The sequence below is a fragment of the Styela clava genome, chromosome 7 (assembly GCF_964204865.1).
Source record: "Styela clava chromosome 7, kaStyClav1.hap1.2, whole genome shotgun sequence".
Lineage (NCBI taxonomy): Eukaryota > Metazoa > Chordata > Ascidiacea > Stolidobranchia > Styelidae > Styela > Styela clava.
The window spans coordinates 6,070,858-6,090,217 of record NC_135256.1 but is presented as its reverse complement, the minus strand read 5'-3'; the positions used below and the strand labels follow the sequence as shown (position 1 = coordinate 6,090,217).

At 34.2% G+C, this 19,360-nt stretch overlaps 1 protein-coding gene across 2 annotated transcripts in view; it reads right to left on the bottom strand.

Moving 5' to 3' along the window:
• LOC120328994 (uncharacterized) overlaps positions 1–18,911 on the bottom strand; it is a 47,891-nt gene extending 28,980 nt beyond the window's left edge. For both annotated transcript variants that reach the window (XM_039395593.2, XM_039395594.2), the window contains exons 1-11: positions 18,756–18,911; positions 6,149–6,205; positions 5,651–5,740; positions 5,060–5,104; positions 3,619–3,663; positions 3,024–3,086; positions 2,561–2,641; positions 2,176–2,253; positions 1,486–1,548; positions 867–902; positions 550–591 (exon numbers count right to left, since the gene is read on the bottom strand). In XM_039395593.2, coding sequence (XP_039251527.2) covers positions 550–591; positions 867–902; positions 1,486–1,548; positions 2,176–2,253; positions 2,561–2,641; positions 3,024–3,086; positions 3,619–3,663; positions 5,060–5,104; positions 5,651–5,740; positions 6,149–6,205; positions 18,756–18,839 — 684 coding nt within the window. In that variant the 5' untranslated portion in view covers positions 18,840–18,911. The remainder of the gene's footprint in view (positions 1–549; positions 592–866; positions 903–1,485; positions 1,549–2,175; positions 2,254–2,560; positions 2,642–3,023; positions 3,087–3,618; positions 3,664–5,059; positions 5,105–5,650; positions 5,741–6,148; positions 6,206–18,755) is intronic.
• Between the last annotated feature and the right edge of the window lie 449 nt (positions 18,912–19,360).

The following is a 19,360-nucleotide window of genomic DNA, read 5'->3' as shown; positions in this document are numbered from 1 at the left end:
GGAGCATGAAAACGATTGTCAGTTCAACACCGTGTTATGAAATTCCCACTGAACCAAGTGCCTCCAATACAACAATCTCAAATTTGGGTGTTTTGTGTTTCAAATGCATGAATAAATAGATGTTGTTCGCTAATTTGGACTTATGTGTGAGATTAAACTTCAAGAAGACAGGACAACACATGAGACAAACAATACAAACACAACAACAAACAACTGAACAAACAAACACAGACAATTAGAAATAGACACAAAGACAAACAAACTGACAGACACAATGAAATGAACAAAACTTTCCTGACCACAAATACATGTGATTTATCTTCAAAAAGAAGTGAATTCAAAATTCTGGTCATATGTCATTTTCAATATTTCGTCTCAGACACCAAGAAATAAAAATTCCAGTGATATTTTGTCGATATAACATTTAATTACCAAATGATGACACATGATTTGTTATATTTTGTAACTAGGTCGCGAGAGTTTTGTTCGAAAACAAAAATTTAAGAACAAAAGATACATAAATAACATGGTATAAAAGGTGACTCTTACCTTTTCTCCTTTTGTGCCTTGGAATCCAAGACCCATCTGACCCTGGATAATATAATAAAACACAGCATAAGCATTATATAAGCATATATTCTACTAGCAAAAACGTAAATGTTAAAATTATAATCCATTGATGCGGCCAAATCAGAAAAAAATGGAATTTCACTACACCTACAAGAAGAAAAATATCTCTAGGATTTAATTGGCTTACTAATCAGAAACAAACCTATTAATCTGAGAATTCGTTATTTGAAACTATTGCACTTTGATCATTCAAAAGTGATGAATGAATAAAAAAATAAATGTAACACAGCCCTTACCTTGTCTCCCCTGGGTCCATCATTTCCAGGAGGGCCCTGTGATAACAAAAAAATATTGTCAGTTATACCGTGAATTCATCTGATTTGTAAAATAGGCGAATAGAATTTTAAAGTAAGATTATATGCCGTTGTCGCTTTGTGAAATCAATCACTTAGCTATATTCACATCGCAGTAATCATCTCATCCAGTTTGTAATACATTGGAAAAACAATTCCGGATTGAAAAGATTCTGTATAGAGTTTTACTTAGTAATGATTGCCTGAACAGAGCCTTATCAGGAGAGAAAACATATAAAAACGTCAAACAATAAATATAGTTTTTAAAACTCTAAAATATTTTTCATGGAATTATTTTTTTTTCACCAAATTTCATCTCGTTTATTCTATAGACAAATGTCTATGGTCCAAGTAGAGATAGACTCCTATTTTATACATATATATCTGTGATTCATAATTAGATATTGTAGTCAAAATGCATTTTCATTAATTTATTCGATGCTGGCGAACAGATAGATATAAACAGATTCATTTTCTTCTGAGTAATGCAATCAATGAAGCAGTACGGACTTTTTATGAAAAATGAGATAAAAATTGTATTGAAATTGTTGTGTATACTTACAGGTGGGCCTGGATTCCCAATAAAACCTCTTGGTCCGACTGGTCCAGTTTCTCCTGGAATACCCTGAATATCATAAAAAAATTATTGATTGTCGTAATTCGCAAAAATGAGTCTTTAATCCCAGATAAAATTACATTTAGTTCATTAATTTAACATTAAGATGACATACGCGAGTATTTCAATCGATGTAAGCTTCCTAATTATATATTTGTGAATTGTATAGGACTATAGAATGTCCATAAAATCTTGAAATTTTTTGAAATTGCCAAGAGAATTTATCAATACCATATACTGTTTTGGCCCTCACAGACGTACTAAATAAGGTGAAAATACATGAACAATTACTGAATAAAAAACAACAAATTTGTTCAAGAAATATTGAGAACTGACTTCATAATAAAATTGAAATTGTGAAGGGGATTTATGGACACTCTGTATATTTTACGACCTAAATTACGTTGCGGAAATGTTAAAACTTGGGACAAAAGAAGCAAAATATTCAACATTTTGATCACGGCGTTGAAGTTCCTGTTTATGTTGTTTATTTTTATCTCGCAAATTAATTTTTATCACCCATGTATCGACTTTGTGCTGATTTAAATTTACTTATAATTGAATTCATCATTTACATAGTTGAAATCGTATTTATTTTTCAAATCATGCTTTGTATCTATAGATAAAAATACTTACCGAAGGACCTTCCAACCCAGGTCTTCCTGGTTCACCTTTCTTTCCGGGAACTCGGTTTAAAACTTCACCAGGTTGACCCTGAACAGGAGTAAAAAATTACAATGTGTTAGATACGTGCACTCTGCCAACGACATAAAAAGGCACTTTTGCCGTTCTCGGATCAGAGAAGGAAAAGGGTTAATTCAGTTTGGATCAATTTGAATTCAGTGTGATATGGCTTGGCGTGGTGCACTTAGTGCTAATATTAGTAAATTCCTTGGACGCCCCTCACAGACATGTCCCACTCTACTTACGTTTCGTCCAAAATCGAACGCAAATGTGCCTTAAAATCATTTTATACAAAACGTGGAAAGGCATACCAAAAAAAAATAATAGAATAACTGACCTTGTCACCCTTAGATCCTGAAAATCCAACTTCTCCATTCAAACCTGGCAACCCACTTGGTCCACGAGGTCCAGTTTCACCCTGAAATAATAAGGCAACAATCGAATCTTATTCATCGGAAAACGGGGTTTTGAAATTCACAAATCACAGGAATTTCAGTCAGACATAATCAAAATAAAAGCATCTTCTGCATCGTTTAAAGACAGAATTAAACCAAAATTAGAATCGGAAAGGTTTTGATAGTAAAAATAACTAAGCCAACAAACCAGTCCGTAACAATTCTCCATAATATCACCTGGCTACTTGCTCAAATCCTAATGTGAGACCAGAAATCATAAATTTTCAAAATACATATTTACTCATTCTTGCTAATATCTATAAATCTTTGATACAAAAGTTTAAACAAAATCCAAAATGTTTTTCAAGTACTTTTTCTGTTCCTCATAAATAAATTTCTCGTTACCTTAGTTCCGTTACATCCTGGCAAACCCGGTGGGCCACGAGTTCCATGTAAACCATTGATACCCTGAAATAAAAGGAATATACAATTGAAGAAAATCGAAATTTTTCGAACAAGAATTCCCAGTGAGAGATAAATTAGTTGTTGCACTTGATTTGCGGATTCTCTTTAATATTAATTGAAAATACACTGAAACAAAACATTTTTTCCGGTTAAAAATATAGATGCTATTGAATTCAAGAGTTTTGCTGCACAGGACGTACCGTTATAAAAATACATGTGCTGATGTGAGACAAGACTCTTGAATCTCATAATAGGGCCATCTTTATTCCTGCTACAGCACTTTTGCTGCTGTATACGCATATGGGACCTATTAGCGTTAAGGTATACCCTCGAGAGGAAGGATAGATAGCCAGTCTCTCGTCATTGCAACTCATAATAAATATATAAATATATTCAGTCGAGTATAATATAAATACAGGCGTTTAAACTTTCAAATTTCTAAAACCCGCACGATCAAAGAAAATCAAGCAGAATTCCTTGAATTTTATACCCATATCTTTCCGCTTTCGATATTCTAGCAAGCTGGTCAACTTACATTAGCTCCATGCGCTCCTGGATGTCCGGGGTATCCTCTCACACCCTAAAAAAAGATTGTAGATTGTGAGTTGACAATAAGCTTTAGACATCATTTGCTTGGCGAACGTTATAATTTTTACATTTGGACAACAAAAAAGAAGCACCGACGAAAAGTTCGTATGCTCCGTTCCAGATGAGTTTGTACAGTCTAAAATTGTTTTGTTGTTTTATATTTAAACGGCCTACTCTTCGTTAGAACGGAATGTGAAATTCGAATAATTCCTCATTCATATACTCTTAACTATATTTTTTTGTTTACAAATACTAACAATTTACACCGCGAACGTTTTTTGTCGCAGATCTTATCACAGAATCCAATGCGCAACAAAGATGATTGATCAATCAATGATTACAATATACAGAATAAATAAGATTTTTCCAATTTTTGAAAAATTATGAACTTATCCGAAAAATGCATTAACTAACTATCTGACAACAATATATATTTTTGATCTATATCGTCGGGCTAGAACGAAATTATTTCATGTCACATTTTAAGGTTTTGGTTATTACAGTCAAACATCAAAATGGACATAATCACTGCCTAACATCAAAATTAAAACAAGTGTAGTTTTAAAATCCAGATAAAAAGCAGGCTTTCTCATTCTGAAATATGTTACATAAGCTACTTTGGATTTAGAAAACACATCGATATTTTAACAATTACTCTATTGTTTTGAAATCGTATTATAAACATGCTAGATCATCTGCAAAAGATCGGCAAATAAGAGCCCAAATCATCCTTGGACCGTGTATAAATTCGCGCATGATTTCTTTAATGAATGAAGAAGACATTGCTTAGGCAATAAATATCGGAATATGTTTTCAGATTGCGTGGTTATATTTTGAATAATCTTGTTTATAGATGAAATAGATTAATAAGTCATAGGTTACTTATTTTACCACAATTTTCCTGGTACAACAAAAACTTATGTTCTTTTAAAAATAACGTGTGGGCGGGGAACGTAGTTTTTTAAAGATCTCACTTCATACTAGAAGGCCTAGTAATTAGAGCGTTGATGTTATTTTGTTGGCATCATTAGCTTGAAATTTTGGGTGAGACCCAATGTTCAAAGAACAACGAACTCACCAAGAATGCAAGGAATGAACTGTTATCGCTGTAGCCTATAAGTTACTGCTTTTGAGTATTTTCCAAAGCTAATGCGGAGAGTCAAAATATTTTGGCGCTTCCGTAGTATGTATACCAAGATGGCCTGATAACCCTGACCTAGTTAGTACACATACTATGTTCTGTTCAGGTTGTGCGCCATCATGGTGCACATACCACGGAGAGCCCTTCGTCAAAATATTTGACTGAATGGCGCATAAAAATCGTCTAATAATCCAATAAACCTATCGACTTAAAATTTGATGTTATTTTCATCAATCTGATAACATACCCTGGATCCTTTTGGTCCTGTAGCTCCGGCTTCTCCGAATTCACCCTGAAAGAGGAAAGAAATAAATTTTGATTAATGCAAATCCGTTAATCCTGTCCTAAAGTGTATAAAAATTTTATAAAGTTCACATGTTGCGTAGTTGTGTGTAAGAGAGAATAGGATATAATATTTATCCCATGAGAAAGATAATTTATCTCTTGCGAGATGCAAATTTGAAAAAAAAAATTGAAATATCAAATCTCCTAGGATTCATAGAAAATTGAGAATAAGCAGAAATAATAGCCCTCTAGCGTTATACAATTTACGGCGCTCCGGAAGTATTCGTACCAAGAGGACGCACAACCGAACAACCCTAACCTGGTACAAATCAGGTTGTTCAGTTTGTGCGGCATCTTGGTACGAATACTTCGGGAGCACCCAATTTTCGTTTTCAAGCGATTTTTTTATACCAACAAGAAGAAAAATACCAACAAGAACAAAATAATAGGGAAACGATCGATACACAGCTTCCAACAAGTACAAATTAAAATTGGAACAAACATCGTGATATTTTATTGACAAAAAATAAAAGGAAGGAATAAGAATACGTACTCGTTCTCCTCGTTGTCCAATTGCACCTTCTGGTCCTGGAAAACCTGGCAACCCTGGTGGTCCAACCAATCCTACGAGACCAGGTATACCCTAAAATAGGAATAAATATTAATAGCAATAAACGGGTGTCTGTACGAACTATTGACAGACAGCAAATGCAAAAATAAAGCATGGATGTTTATGTTGGTTAAAAATAAGTTTCTTAATTAACGAATTGGTTAGCGTTCGCGCAAATTACAAAATCTGAATTTTATATCATTGTGTTACTAAGCAGTGATTTTCCCACACCCCCTATAGCCCTATAAACGGATACCACCCCCCAAAAAATTTGACGTCCAAACAAGTTACAAATCGTTTTATCGCTAATAGCAAATTATCTCCCATCCCCTAAAATTGGAAATACCCCCTAAAATAAAAACGAGTCATGCTTAGTTCTGTTTTGGAATTGCGTGTTTACGAGTTTACCAAATTATGAAACATCAATCAAAAATGTCTTACCCTTTCTCCTTTGGTTGCATTGCAGTACATCTTGGTTCCACATTCTCCGCCACGATACTGAAAAAATAGTTTTTAAAACTTTGATAATGCACAGTCAGTCAGTAGTTTATTTTTACAAATGCCGAAAATACACATTGACATACTGAATAAGAAAGAAAGACATACTAAAGATGAAAGAACGCATTTCAGTGTGAAGTGAGGCGCGATAAACCAGTAATGGTTATTGAGCAGCGTCACCTATGAGAATGTCTAATAATAATACTTACAAAAAACGTCGAGGGGGAAATAGTTTTATAGACATAGCAGAATATTGTGACTAGCTGAAGTGGTTAGTAATCAATTTCGGTGTTTCTATAACGTAAGGTCTACTGTAGTATGTTGCCTAACTAACCAGATACAGTCTGATGGTTATCGCGTTGGGATTAGTAGAGTCAGATAAATGTCATAAATTGCTAAGTCAATAGCAGAACTATATAAAGAAATACGTGATATCTATTAGGGCCGGGAAACACCAATGTACCCCTGACGCTATAGTATTACCCCCTCGCTATAGTAGCACCAAAATATTTGTCAGGGATGATGTTTTGTGTTTTGTTGCTGTGGAAAGCGAGATAATTCTCCAGAAATCATGAAATTCGCAAAGTGGCGTTAGAGAGTCAATTTTCATTGTCTTTAATCCATGACAATTTCTCACTTGAAAGTCAACTCTGAGCGCTTTACGACCTAAGTTATCATAAATTTTGATATTCTTACGCTTTATATCGGTTTTTATATTGAGAACTTGGCGCTCCAGAAGTTTGTGTACCAATATGGAGGTAACTAATTCTGTTCGCCTACTTTCGATCAAGTTGTGTGGAAGGACGGAAACCTTTGGGCAGAGGGTATATTCACTTGGCGAACACAGACAGTCCCAAACTCGTAACAAAACCAAAATAAGAAAAATCGGAATAAAATTATGTCCTAACTTTAACCTGATACACACACTACAGGAGTAGCAATCTAGCGATTGCATCAGAATATGCGTATTAGAAACCTACGCCCCATAAACATTGACATTCTAAATATAATTCGAGAATTATCGCCCACGTAATTATTAAACAGACAAAGTTTATTATTATTTCGGAAAAATTATTTTTTCATTCCAAGTAGAGCGCCTAGTGGACCATAATTAAAATCCCATTGAATAGGAATGAGAAAAGGGATCCTAAAAATTATTATCATATCAAACTATTCACTGTGATTTGAAAGGTTTAATAATTTTGTGAAGGCATATATTTCGTTCAAAAATAGTGATGGTTTGACAAAGCAGTTTTTATTAGTTTCAATTTCTCGATCAAAAATTACATTTGGATGATACAATAATAGTTCACTTTTTTTTCACTAATTGTTTTTGTGGAAAAAAACACAATAATCTTGGTCGTATGTAAAGTCAATTGTGGACGGAATCTATACAAAAATACTTTGTGAAAAAAAAAACTGAGAACCACTTTGCATCAACTAGAAATAACATTATCACTTGGAAATTAGAAAAAAAAACCCGCAGACAATAATAGTTCCAAGATAATAGCCTAGATTTTGTAATTGCTTCTTAAAACCGACGCGAAATGAGGAAAAGCAAATTAATTACCACGTTTGATACTATTTATTATAGAACACGGCCGACGATTACTAGGTAAACCATCGAATCTTAAATGTCCTTTCTGAGCAACAAAGTACCATTATAAACCACATCAAATTGGCTAGACGTTAAAGAGCCTTAATTTCAATCAAAATACAGGAAAACCATGGTATTATGTCCTCGAATAATGAGATTACTCGGAAAATCATGACTTGTGTCGTTTTGTCTCTGCCAAGTAGGTCTAAGGTTTAAAAATAATGGGTCGTATCCAGCGTGATTTAACATGATTTTAAAATTGATAATTAAAAGTTGAATATATATCCGGTGACATATTGTTGTTTTCATCGATACAAAATGCTGATATTCAAAATATACTATAAATATCGTCAAGTGCCGGTAAAACGAGAGTCATTGATTCGACCAGAGTCGGATTCGAATCACAATTTATCAGTCTTAAAATGACACCAGTCATTATATTAAATGATTCGGACAAATTATCAGTCAATCACTGAACCGACGACTATGACTTGTATTATAGTAGTTATATAATGTCTGACGGGAGATGACTGTGAGTTGATATGAGATTTGAAAAAAAGATTACAACTTTCACTTTTAACTCTTGAATATATTTGAAAACATCGTAATTCTGATCCGGTTTGAAATTGTCATCCAAATTTGGTCAAACAGGGAGACAAAATAATACGACGGACTAAGTATGCCCTGTTTACGACCGAAAGCGGTTAAACATTGCTTAGCCGAGCTAGCGTTGTATGGAACATATTCAACTTTTTGTTGAACACTAATAACATTTTCAAATTTCGTTTTTGACTCATAAAATTGGCAAAGAACCCGATATAGAAATTGCATGTTTGTATAATATTCATATATATACATAGAAAGATTTAGGCGCTCCGAAGGTATTCGTACCAAGATGACGCACAACCTGAACAATCGTGACCTGGTACACATACTATGTTAAGGTTGTGCGCCATCTTGGTATAAATACTTCGGAAGCACCAGGGTTTGGATGATAAAATACTTACACTAGCGTTGAAAATTTTATTAAAGTTTAAATTCCATTTTAATATTACATATGTAAATCAAAGAGGTCTGTAAGGTTCCTGCGCTCAACCGCTGTAAAGTATATAACCATTTAAAGTTTAGATTTTAAACCCTTTATATTTATTCGAGTATTTGGAATGATATCATACACAAAGTTCAAACGAGAAATCCAGACAAAATCACTTCAAATATAATCAACGTCCTTAAGATAACCGGTGTGATTACTTGGTTAATGATGAAAGGGGACGGCGGATGCAGACAGTCGCAATTGAGATAGAAAATGTGAGACTAAACATCTATATCTATAATAAACACAGAAACGTAATTAAGGAAGTCGCGTTTCTGATTACCGAATTGTATCCAATCAGCGACGGTTATGTTATTTTGCGTAATAAAGATGGTGAAAAAATTTCAATTTTAAACGAAAAAATAATGGTCTGAGATCTAGGCATAAATCCTGATCAAAAGCATATATGCAGGGTGTCCCAAAATAAATGGAACCCATCAAGTCGATTACCAATTTTGTGGGTTTCATTTATTTTGGGACAGACACCCAGTATAATTGTAACTCATCCGTGTCTTGGCGCGTCTGGTGATATCATTCGCGCACGCTATAACTTGAGCGGGAGAGGTTAGTTTCTATACGCCTTATGAAACGTTTATATATGTATGTTTAAATAACATATGCGGTATTGTACAGCTTTGGCGAGTATTCTAATGCACGGAAAATGGTTCAAAGTAGTCCTGGACTATTTTTGAACCATGTCAGTGAAAGATAAATTTTCACCGGGCGATTATCATCAATTTAATCATAGTTACGCATGCTTTTACATTCCAGATATTTTTATATCTCATACAGAGGAAACCATGCATTCTTAGACTATTGTGTCGTTGCCTGCTGAGACCGCTTTTCACTATTATGAATTGAGAAATGATCTTGATCGCCACAAAATTAGATGATGCGGTCTATATATCAATTTGGAGGCTTAGAGATTTACTGATAAAACAATTTAGTTTCTCGTTCAAGGGTTCTCTTGATATGTAAGAAAAATTGCTCTAAAAACAAAGAGTACTCTCGAAAAAAAAAAATTGTAGTTTCTGCATGTTCAATCTGTCTCTATTGTGGCCTCTTGGTGGCACTATTAAGCTGCACAAGGTTCTCAAATCTGGACGGGTTAGTTTTCGAATCAAAGTTCAGTTGGTGGACCGTGCAAAATGCTGTAAAAGTTGCGGTAAAATATTTTTCGGCGCTGACTTATGTTAAAACAAAATATTGACCAAATCTGAAAGATTCGGAACCAGTACTAAGACGCACCATCACCGAAATAAAGTTAAGATTAGATTTTTTTGTGCGAATATATGAAAGCACATCTGTCTTACCATTTTTGATATTATTTTTCAGCGTTTTATGTATTGTTAAGTTTAATTTTTATTTTAGTTCCTGAGGGTCAAGAATAAATTTGATCGTGCCAAGTATGTCATGATTGAAAAAGTTTGATAAACACTGCTGTAAAGCATACTGCTTTGTTCAACACACGGTTTACTATTCTATTAAAATATGGTTATGTTTAATTCGTTTTTAGTAAAGACGATACTTTTATATATAATTTAAACATATTCATATTAGCAAACAGTGTTTAAAGCACTTAACTAACATCGCATAGATTTGGAAAATAAAGATATTCATTTTCAAATATTACAATTACATTCACCCCTTTATCTTAAAAATAGTCCTACACGGTAACAAAATTGTCCTGCACGGTAAAAAAACGAGACACACGAGAGGATATCGCATAGATTTGAAAATAAAAATATTCAGTTTTTCGAATATTACAATTACTACCCTTTCAACTGTAAAAATTGTCCCACACAGCAAAAAAAAAAGTCTTCGCGTAACCTATTTTCTATGACGACAATGTAGTTAACTGGAAAACAACAACGTATGCTTGGCATCTCGCTCACACACGAGCGGAGAAAAGTTCGCAAAGTCATGTTGTATTGATGCTCTCGAAATTGTCACCCCAAGCTTCTCGTATTCCCTAAACCTCGTCGAACCCTTTTGAGAAGAGACAATAGAGGCCCCATTCACCCCAAAATAATACAAACAAAGAGCACCCAACGAGAAAAATAAGAAATAAATTTCATACAAGGTCGATAGTATTCATTCATCTAATTCACTACTTAGTAAACCAGTCCACCAGAAACCTGATAAGCAACTAAGAGACACCGGATATGTCTTCTATTCTGTTTTTAAGAGTGCAGGTTGAAGTCAAGTTGTCAAGAAAGGGAACACAACACCGCGGCCACGGTCTTTCACGTAAATTGCGACTGCTCAGCAAAACATCATTAACAGTTCATACCTAAACTAACTCTTTTTTAGTTTATTCAATTACTGTAAAACGCCAGTATTTTTACCATACGTTTTTATACATTTTAGCCGGGAACGATTTTTCTGGCAAAATCTTTATTGCCATCTAGCGGGGAATAAATATCAATAAAAGCGCTTGATACCCTCAAAATGAGAAAATGGACAGGGAATGAACACAAGCGCGCCAAAAAGTAAATACCTTTTATAAACTTAATAAAACATTATGACCATACTCTCTAAGGTCACTTCTATTATCAAAAATCAAAATCCCCATTATGTCAATACAGCGCGAGGCTTAAGTGACTTGGGACACGCCTACCTGGATTAAGCAAATGTTAGATAAAATATGACTCCGTACTTAAGACCAGTAGATAACTAAACTAGCCTTAATGGCACCAAATTGGGCACAATCTTGATATATTGCGTGGGACCGTTTACTTAATTGATTATCATAAAATGTTGTGGAGATAACCAGTGAATTTCAAAAACATTGTTGCCTAATTAAAAGTAGTTTATAAAATTGCTTATAATCTCAAATTACTTTCAAACGTGTGGAATTTTGTGTTTTAATATTTTTATCGTCCCTGAAAATCTGACGTTGGAAAACTCTGGTAGTATTGCGTAATTGATTGTTGGAAATACTTTTCTGAACTTTAAAAAATTTACCTTTATTAATAATAATATTGTAGCCCATATAAAAACAAACTTTTGGGTTTTAATCATATATAATAGTATACAGTAATATCATTTCTGTGTATAAATTTCCTTTATGACTCAAAGTAATCTTGATCACATCTTGTTGGTTGTATTACTCGGTGGCGCCACTTACACCAACAATAAATACCACTAGTCGTATACAACATTGTTAGCAGGCTTAAAAAAGATAAACCACAACGCAAATACACACTGGCAGATTCAGATTTTACTTCCTTATAAAACAGTAGAATATAGATAAAGTCGTACTCAAGTGTGTTATCTACAAACGGGTTATCGCGGAATAAAAGATATTTTTGTACTCAGAATTGACTATTTTATGTATATTTGTGTCAGAAAGCCATGTACGAAATTTATGGTATACGTTTTATAAAGAGAGAAAAAAATGGTACGACTTGTCTTTGTATATGTTAGATATGTTGAATATTTCGATCAATAAAAAGATATTTCTGCACTCAGAATGGCTCTTTTATGTATATTTGCACAGTACCCAACTTGGCATCAATTAGAACGAACTTTATATGTGGGAAAGAAAAAGTAGGTGACACGTTTCTGTTGTTGCATATGTTAGATTCATTAAATATTTTAATTATACTTGACAGTTTTGGTTGATGTGAAACTATTTCAGAATTTTGCTGAAGTTTATTCAGTACGAATGTACAGTAGAATATAGAGTGGTCACTTTTAGCCATTGCAAGCAATTATCTGAGTCATATAATACGTGGCTGCTTTATAGAGCCATTTTCTGAGTGAAAAACATAGAAAGCGTCATAATATATAAAAGATGTACAGCAAGTGAATAAACTTGAGAATACTAGTAAAATCGACGAGTTTTTATACATTAAAAATAAGAAGAAAAGCTACCGGCGTGTTATCAGATTTATTAAAGAATTCCTGCGAACTAATCGACCAAGCGTGCAAGTAAACACCGCAAAGGTGTCGAATGTCAAATCTGGCATTTGAAAACAACCAGGATGCGGAAAAGAAGTGAAGCATGACGATGACTTTTGACTCGATGATTTGTGAACAGACAGAATATAAACTTGTGTTAGCATAGTTCATTTTAACCGCGCGTAAACTAAAAAACAAAAATCGAATAAACACAAAAAGAATTGAGAAGTCCCAAAACGGTCTGCAGCTTCATCCCCTTGACATTCTATCGACTTGGTTCACTGATATAATATAATGCATGTTTTGACTACAGCAGATAAAATTTATGTCATGCTTCATTGCACAATATCGCATACGTGCGTGTCGATACCCTCAGACGAAGAGAATTGAAGAAACAAGAGCGCACAAGAAAGATGAAGACATTTAAAGTGTATATGTGTAGTTGTGTACCAATAAGGTTCGCCTACTTTACATCAAGTTGTATAAAAGGACTGAAACTTATGGACATGGGGTATATTCTCTTGGCTTACACAGGCAGTCCCCGAACTCGTAATAGAACTAACACAAGAAAAATCGGAATAAAATCATGGCCTAACCCTAACCTGGTACACACTACGGGAGTATCGAATTTTCTATGATAAAAATGACCAATTTTGATTTTTGTGTTTATTTTTTAATGCATTAAGTCTCTTTTTCATAGTTTATTCTTATTATCATAAAGATTAAACAACCTAATAAACTTCGTACGCGTGTCAGATGTATTATCAAAACCGACAAATTTTTACAAAACCAAAGCCCACACTCTGTATTATATTCGCAAACAATCCGGGTTTACTCAGGTGCAACTCGATCACGTGACACTGTTTAAAAAAATCAATATTATTGCTGTAATTTCTAAGTCATTTTGACAAGTTTTTGTAATAAAATTTGTCGACAATATCGGCGGACGTATTCATTTTTTACCTAGAAATTACCATAAGATATGGGTAAATTAACTTCGAATTTATAACAGCCTATAAAATACAATGAACTCATAATAACTAAGTAAATATAAAATTCATTCAACATTTTGATTATTATGAAGTCAAACTTTGACAGGTCAATGTCTCGAAGGATGAACAATTTCGCAAGGTTGGTATATGCTGCCTCTGGTGGCCGATTGGTCGAGGAAACTTTACCTCATCGATGAAAAAGAGGATGAGTTGGAAGGACTGGTCATTTCGACGGCGTTTTATTACTCGTACTTATTACTAGTCTTACACAAGCGTACTGGCGTTCTTATCAATTATAATATTCAAGAGTTTCTCGCGATACAAAAGTGGTGAAAAAGGGGTGCTTCTGTAGTGTGTGTACCAGGTTAGGGTTAGGCCATAATTTTTTTCCGATTTTCCTCATTTTAGTTCTATTACGAGTTCGGGGACTATCTGTGTTAGCCAAGTAAATATACCCCCTGCCCATAGGTTTCAGTCCCTTCACACAACTTGATGTAAAGAAAGCGAACAAAATTAGTTACCTCCATATAAGTACATACACCTCTGGAGCGCCAAAAAATGTGCTGTAATCTGAGTAAATTCGAATGTAATAAAGCCCTCCAAAATCGTGTTTTATGTGTCGTGGCGCTAATATCTTATTTAGACGCTATTTCTTGCATCGAGTCACTTGAATGTGCGACAGACAAGATGAACGTTTTGCGAATAAAAGTGATTTCTTTGTGAAATATCAAGTCTTAGAAAATCTAACACAACAAATATTGATTGATCTAATCGACAAACAATATGAACTACGACGAGTCAGCAAGAAATAAAAAAACATTTATATCGAAACATTCCTACAATTCCTGCTGAAAAAAGCACAATATAGACAGAATTGGAAGATGAGAAATCTATGTAAATTAAATATGATATATTATTTGTTTGCTGTCTAAAATTTTGTTAATTCGATATCTCATCAATTCACTATTTTCCGATTTTATATAGAACGTAATCAACGATTTTCAAACAATTGATAGACAGAAATGAAACCAAACGAGGAATAACGTTATTAATTGGTACTCGGCTTATTGATAATTAAATTCCCAAAATTATAAGTTCCAACAGAATATAGGTTGGAATAAGCTATTTATATTTATCATTTTATCCCTACAAGTGGTGCATGTATTTACTGTAAATAAGACTGGCAGAAAATATTCGCTCCGAAATTCAACCATGTTTGAAACACTGACATGTGACTAACACCCCCGCAAACTATTTAGAACATTGTTTACTAACAATGGGGTGAGAAGATGTCACAATGTCAATTTATCGTTTGTTTATTTATTTATATTAATCGAAAACGTTATACTCTGTGCGACGAAGAATGTTTATCAATCAATTAATGGGTTTGTTTACAATAGCTCCATTAAATAAAATATTTATTTTATCATAGTTGCCATATTTGGACTAGAAAAAGTTTAACGGGGATTCAGTGGAAGCTCACAATTTACCTTTTAAATAAGAACTCTTTTTACGATAATTTTCCAACCTTTATGATACAATACAGTCACGACAAACTGGAGCTTCGTCACAACGACGTCATAAATACAAATATTTTTATTGCATTGGAAATAGAAGTAATTAAAACGTCACAATCGCTCATATGACTCAATAGAACTACCTTGACGGGTTAATTGCTACATTTCCGATTGACTGCTCTAGGTGTCTCATATTATTTATGTTTTATTGTCACCGTCGTCAATTGTCATGCAAGACAGTCTTCTCTAAAAGTTTCAAAATTTAGAATTCACTAATGCCATTTCATTTCTCCCATTGCCTATTTGGAATAACCTTTTTCCTCTCTCATCGTGCATAAAAACTATGTTTTCGTTATTCGTTTAATGTTTTAATGCAGGGGTGTGCTATCTGCGGCCCGCGGGCCAAATGCGGCCTAGGGGCAAAAATTGTGCGGCCCGCGGAGAAGTGCCAATTTTGAATGATGTGCGACCCGCGAAACGAATTTTTAAATTGGTTGAATCCGGTACGTGCCTGTTTAATCTGGCAGTAATTCCAATCCCTTTGCGTTGCAAAGCCTGCATTTTTGTGTCAGCGACTACTTCTCAGCCTACGTTTTACCCAATTATTTGTATCTGTCCCACCGGAATAAAAGGGTTGCACACCCCTGTTTTGTTGGATTCTTAGCTATAGTGCTACGCAACTCGAACTATGATGATATTTTCTCCCCAGAACATCAAAATTTTACACCGGAGAGGAATTTCTCTGAACCCATTTTGGCATACTTTGAATTTTCATAAATTTTACACTTTTGCAGCTCATTTTAAAAGTATCATAATTCACCGACAGTCGATGGCTACTCGTATAAGCAATAACGGGAAAGTACGTTAAATTAATCTCTTTCAATTAGACATGCGTCGTGTTTACGTTCATAGCAATTAGGAACATTCTTTAAAATAATGTTCGACATTCTTTAAGAAGTATTTCTATTAGTTTTTAATTGCTAAATTAAAAGATTAGGAGATGTAACAGCGTGAAATATCCGCTTCATAATTGAAAATTTAATATGAAAAAAAGAAGCGCGAACGCGAGTGGAAACGTGGGTAAGATTACAGAGCTTTGTCACAGATAGATCTTAGATCCTGAATGGAATGTAACGGCATATTCAGTTAATCATATTGAATCGAACACGTGGCTATTGAAGCTATTTTGAGCGCTTTGGTGAACAAGCAATGTTCAAAATAAGACTGTTAAGGACCAATGTCCAGTCCAGTATTTTTGTTCGCGGAAGTTCCGTGAAAACTCGATACTTTTCCGTAAGATATGCCGACGCCGAGGGCCAAATACGTCACTGTGTTTAACCTCTGACCTCCAAACAGTCAGAAAATTTTTTCTCAAAACAAAATCCAGCAAACGTCATGATTTTTTCCAGCTACTGTGCGCACCATGACCTCGACCTTTAAACTTTGACCAGTCTCGACTATTATTTTAAAGGATTAGCTGACATCATTTAACGGATAAAGTAGGTCTTTGAGGTATCACTAGACAGTGCTACCAATGGCTATGTCAAACGGTGGTATTCAAATGATTAAATTTACCCAAAATATTTTATAGTTCCTGATCTTACTCATGAGCCATCACATTCTTATAACCATTGTTCAAAATGAATACTTTCAAGCTTTTAGATATAGGATGAACTGTGTGGTATTTAAGACGATGGCTGCCAATGGCCAAGACCGAGTAACCCACTTTTCGATTATGAAACATCGAATTTATGCCAAATCGAGTCATGTTTAAACAAAAACACATCGAAGACGATGTTTCTTGTATTTTTTCGGTGAGACTTCAATTGCACAGAATGGTGATTTTTTTAATAAAATAACCAAACTATTTTTAAAAACAACAATTTCAAATATTGAATATAATGAGCTTTGAATTCATTGAATGTTCGATTTGTTTTGAACGTCTCTGATTCGGAGTCAGTCGTCACTGTTTAACGCAATAAATCAAATCATTACTATTTGGTTAACCAGGTTCAACACATCATGGCACTTGGTTGAAAGTTAAAAGTCAAAGTGGAAGATAAACAAATCAAAGGTTTGAGAAATGGAACAGTTTTCATAGAAATGTTTGATCAAGTTTATATTAACCTTGCACTGAGCTTTTGATCTAATAAAATTACTAAATATAACAATTTATTACAACATATGATTTTTACTTCTTTATTCTTAAAGAGTAAAGGATTCGGGAACAAACACCACAGGCGAATATTTTTTGTAACAAGGAGTAATGTGAATAGAAGACGGAATGTACAGTTAAAAATTTTGGGTGGAAAGTACTGCGCTATTGATATAACATATAGTAGCAACTTCTTGATCCTGTAAGTCTACGTGTTTACATTGGGAATGATATTTTGTTTAATGTGAACCTTCCGTAGTAAAAAATACATAACAAATTTTTAAACACAACAGAAATTTTATTTTTTCAAATAAAAATGTGAATACACAGAGTCACATTCGACATAAGCTTGGCTCTATAATCGTGCGTAACTTGGACTCAATCAACTCCCGGATAAATATACATAAGAAACCTTTTCTAGCTTGCTACGGTTTTTTTGCGTTGGTACCTTAACAGTATTAGAAATACCCCTTAGCTTATGAAAACGTGTGTCAAAGCTCAACAAAGGTCTAAAATTCTATTAACCTTGATGATATAGAAATCATCATGTTACAACATTGGGGATTGTCGAAAGGAAAGATTCAAACTTATACACTATACGCATACATACATACATACATTTTTACCTTACCTGTACTCAAGCACACATTTGCAACCAAACATGAAGTAGGCAAAATGATACATTGTAACAAAATCAAGCACAAACAAAATAGAAATCAGTCAAGTTCAGTGCCCAACTAAGATGTTCAATAGCGTGATTTTGGCCGAAAGCTACTCAAAACAATGCAAAAGTGTATTTAAGTTTTGAGATTACGGCTTCAACAATCATAACTGATCACAGGGGTACCAACTCGTGTGACTAGTTAGAACACGGTTATAGCCGTATTCTAATAGCTTTCTACGGGGTTTCGATCAGGTTTGACTCGTCCAAAAGGCATACAATTCAGCTATTATGGCCATTGTTGATGTCTACGGTAGTTTATAGAGAATCATGATTCAAAACCTTCAGATTCTTGCAGTAGCCTACTCTTAATACTTGAGTGTGATGCATATATTGCCTATTGCAACTGACATAGGCATACAGTAGACATGTGAGTGTTTTAAAATAAAATTGAAAAACGAGTGTCAACTTGGTAAGGCACGGATAAATTTATTAGAAATATAATACTATCACAACAAAAGACTAGCCCAACTATACTCTGTATAAGAGCTAATGTTAAGCGAGTCCCAGATGGTATACTATTCAGATTTTTATTGAACAAAAATTACCGAATATTAAAACCAACATACCTTTCCTTTAGCTTCGATTTGCGTAGAAAATATGAAGAAGATGGCAAGTATTAAAAATGTTGTTTGAGGCTTTCCCAGCGCCATGTTGGGGCCTTTTGGTGCAGTACTTCACTTTCTGAGAACTGCCAGCCCTATCTTACTAGTGATAAACTAACTGACGTTACAAGAAAGAATAAATTTATTAAAAATATCGGATTTTAACGTGATTTCTGTCAATGGATGGAACAGAAAGTACTTCATTAACCTGCCTTCGTTTTCTCTTGCAAAATGTTAAAATAACTGATTAATTCTAGCTATAATTCTGATAAATTCTGTCCTGTTTTCTTGATTGAAAAGCAGTCAAATAGACCGGTTCTCTTCGATGGTTCCTGCCGAACTAGAAGCCTTTCTATAACGGAAAGCGATCCCCGTCTTTGCTCGTCATCTTTGAAAGATAATAAAGAGAACTAAGGTTCTCTCGAGAGACGAGCAGATACGCGCGGGTGAGCACTCTTGGAGAAAAATCGCCCGAAAAGCAAAGATGTAGAAATAATAAAGAAACAATACGACGGAGTAACATAAAGAAACAAAGAAAACAGCAGGACAAATCCGTCTTTGTACGTTTA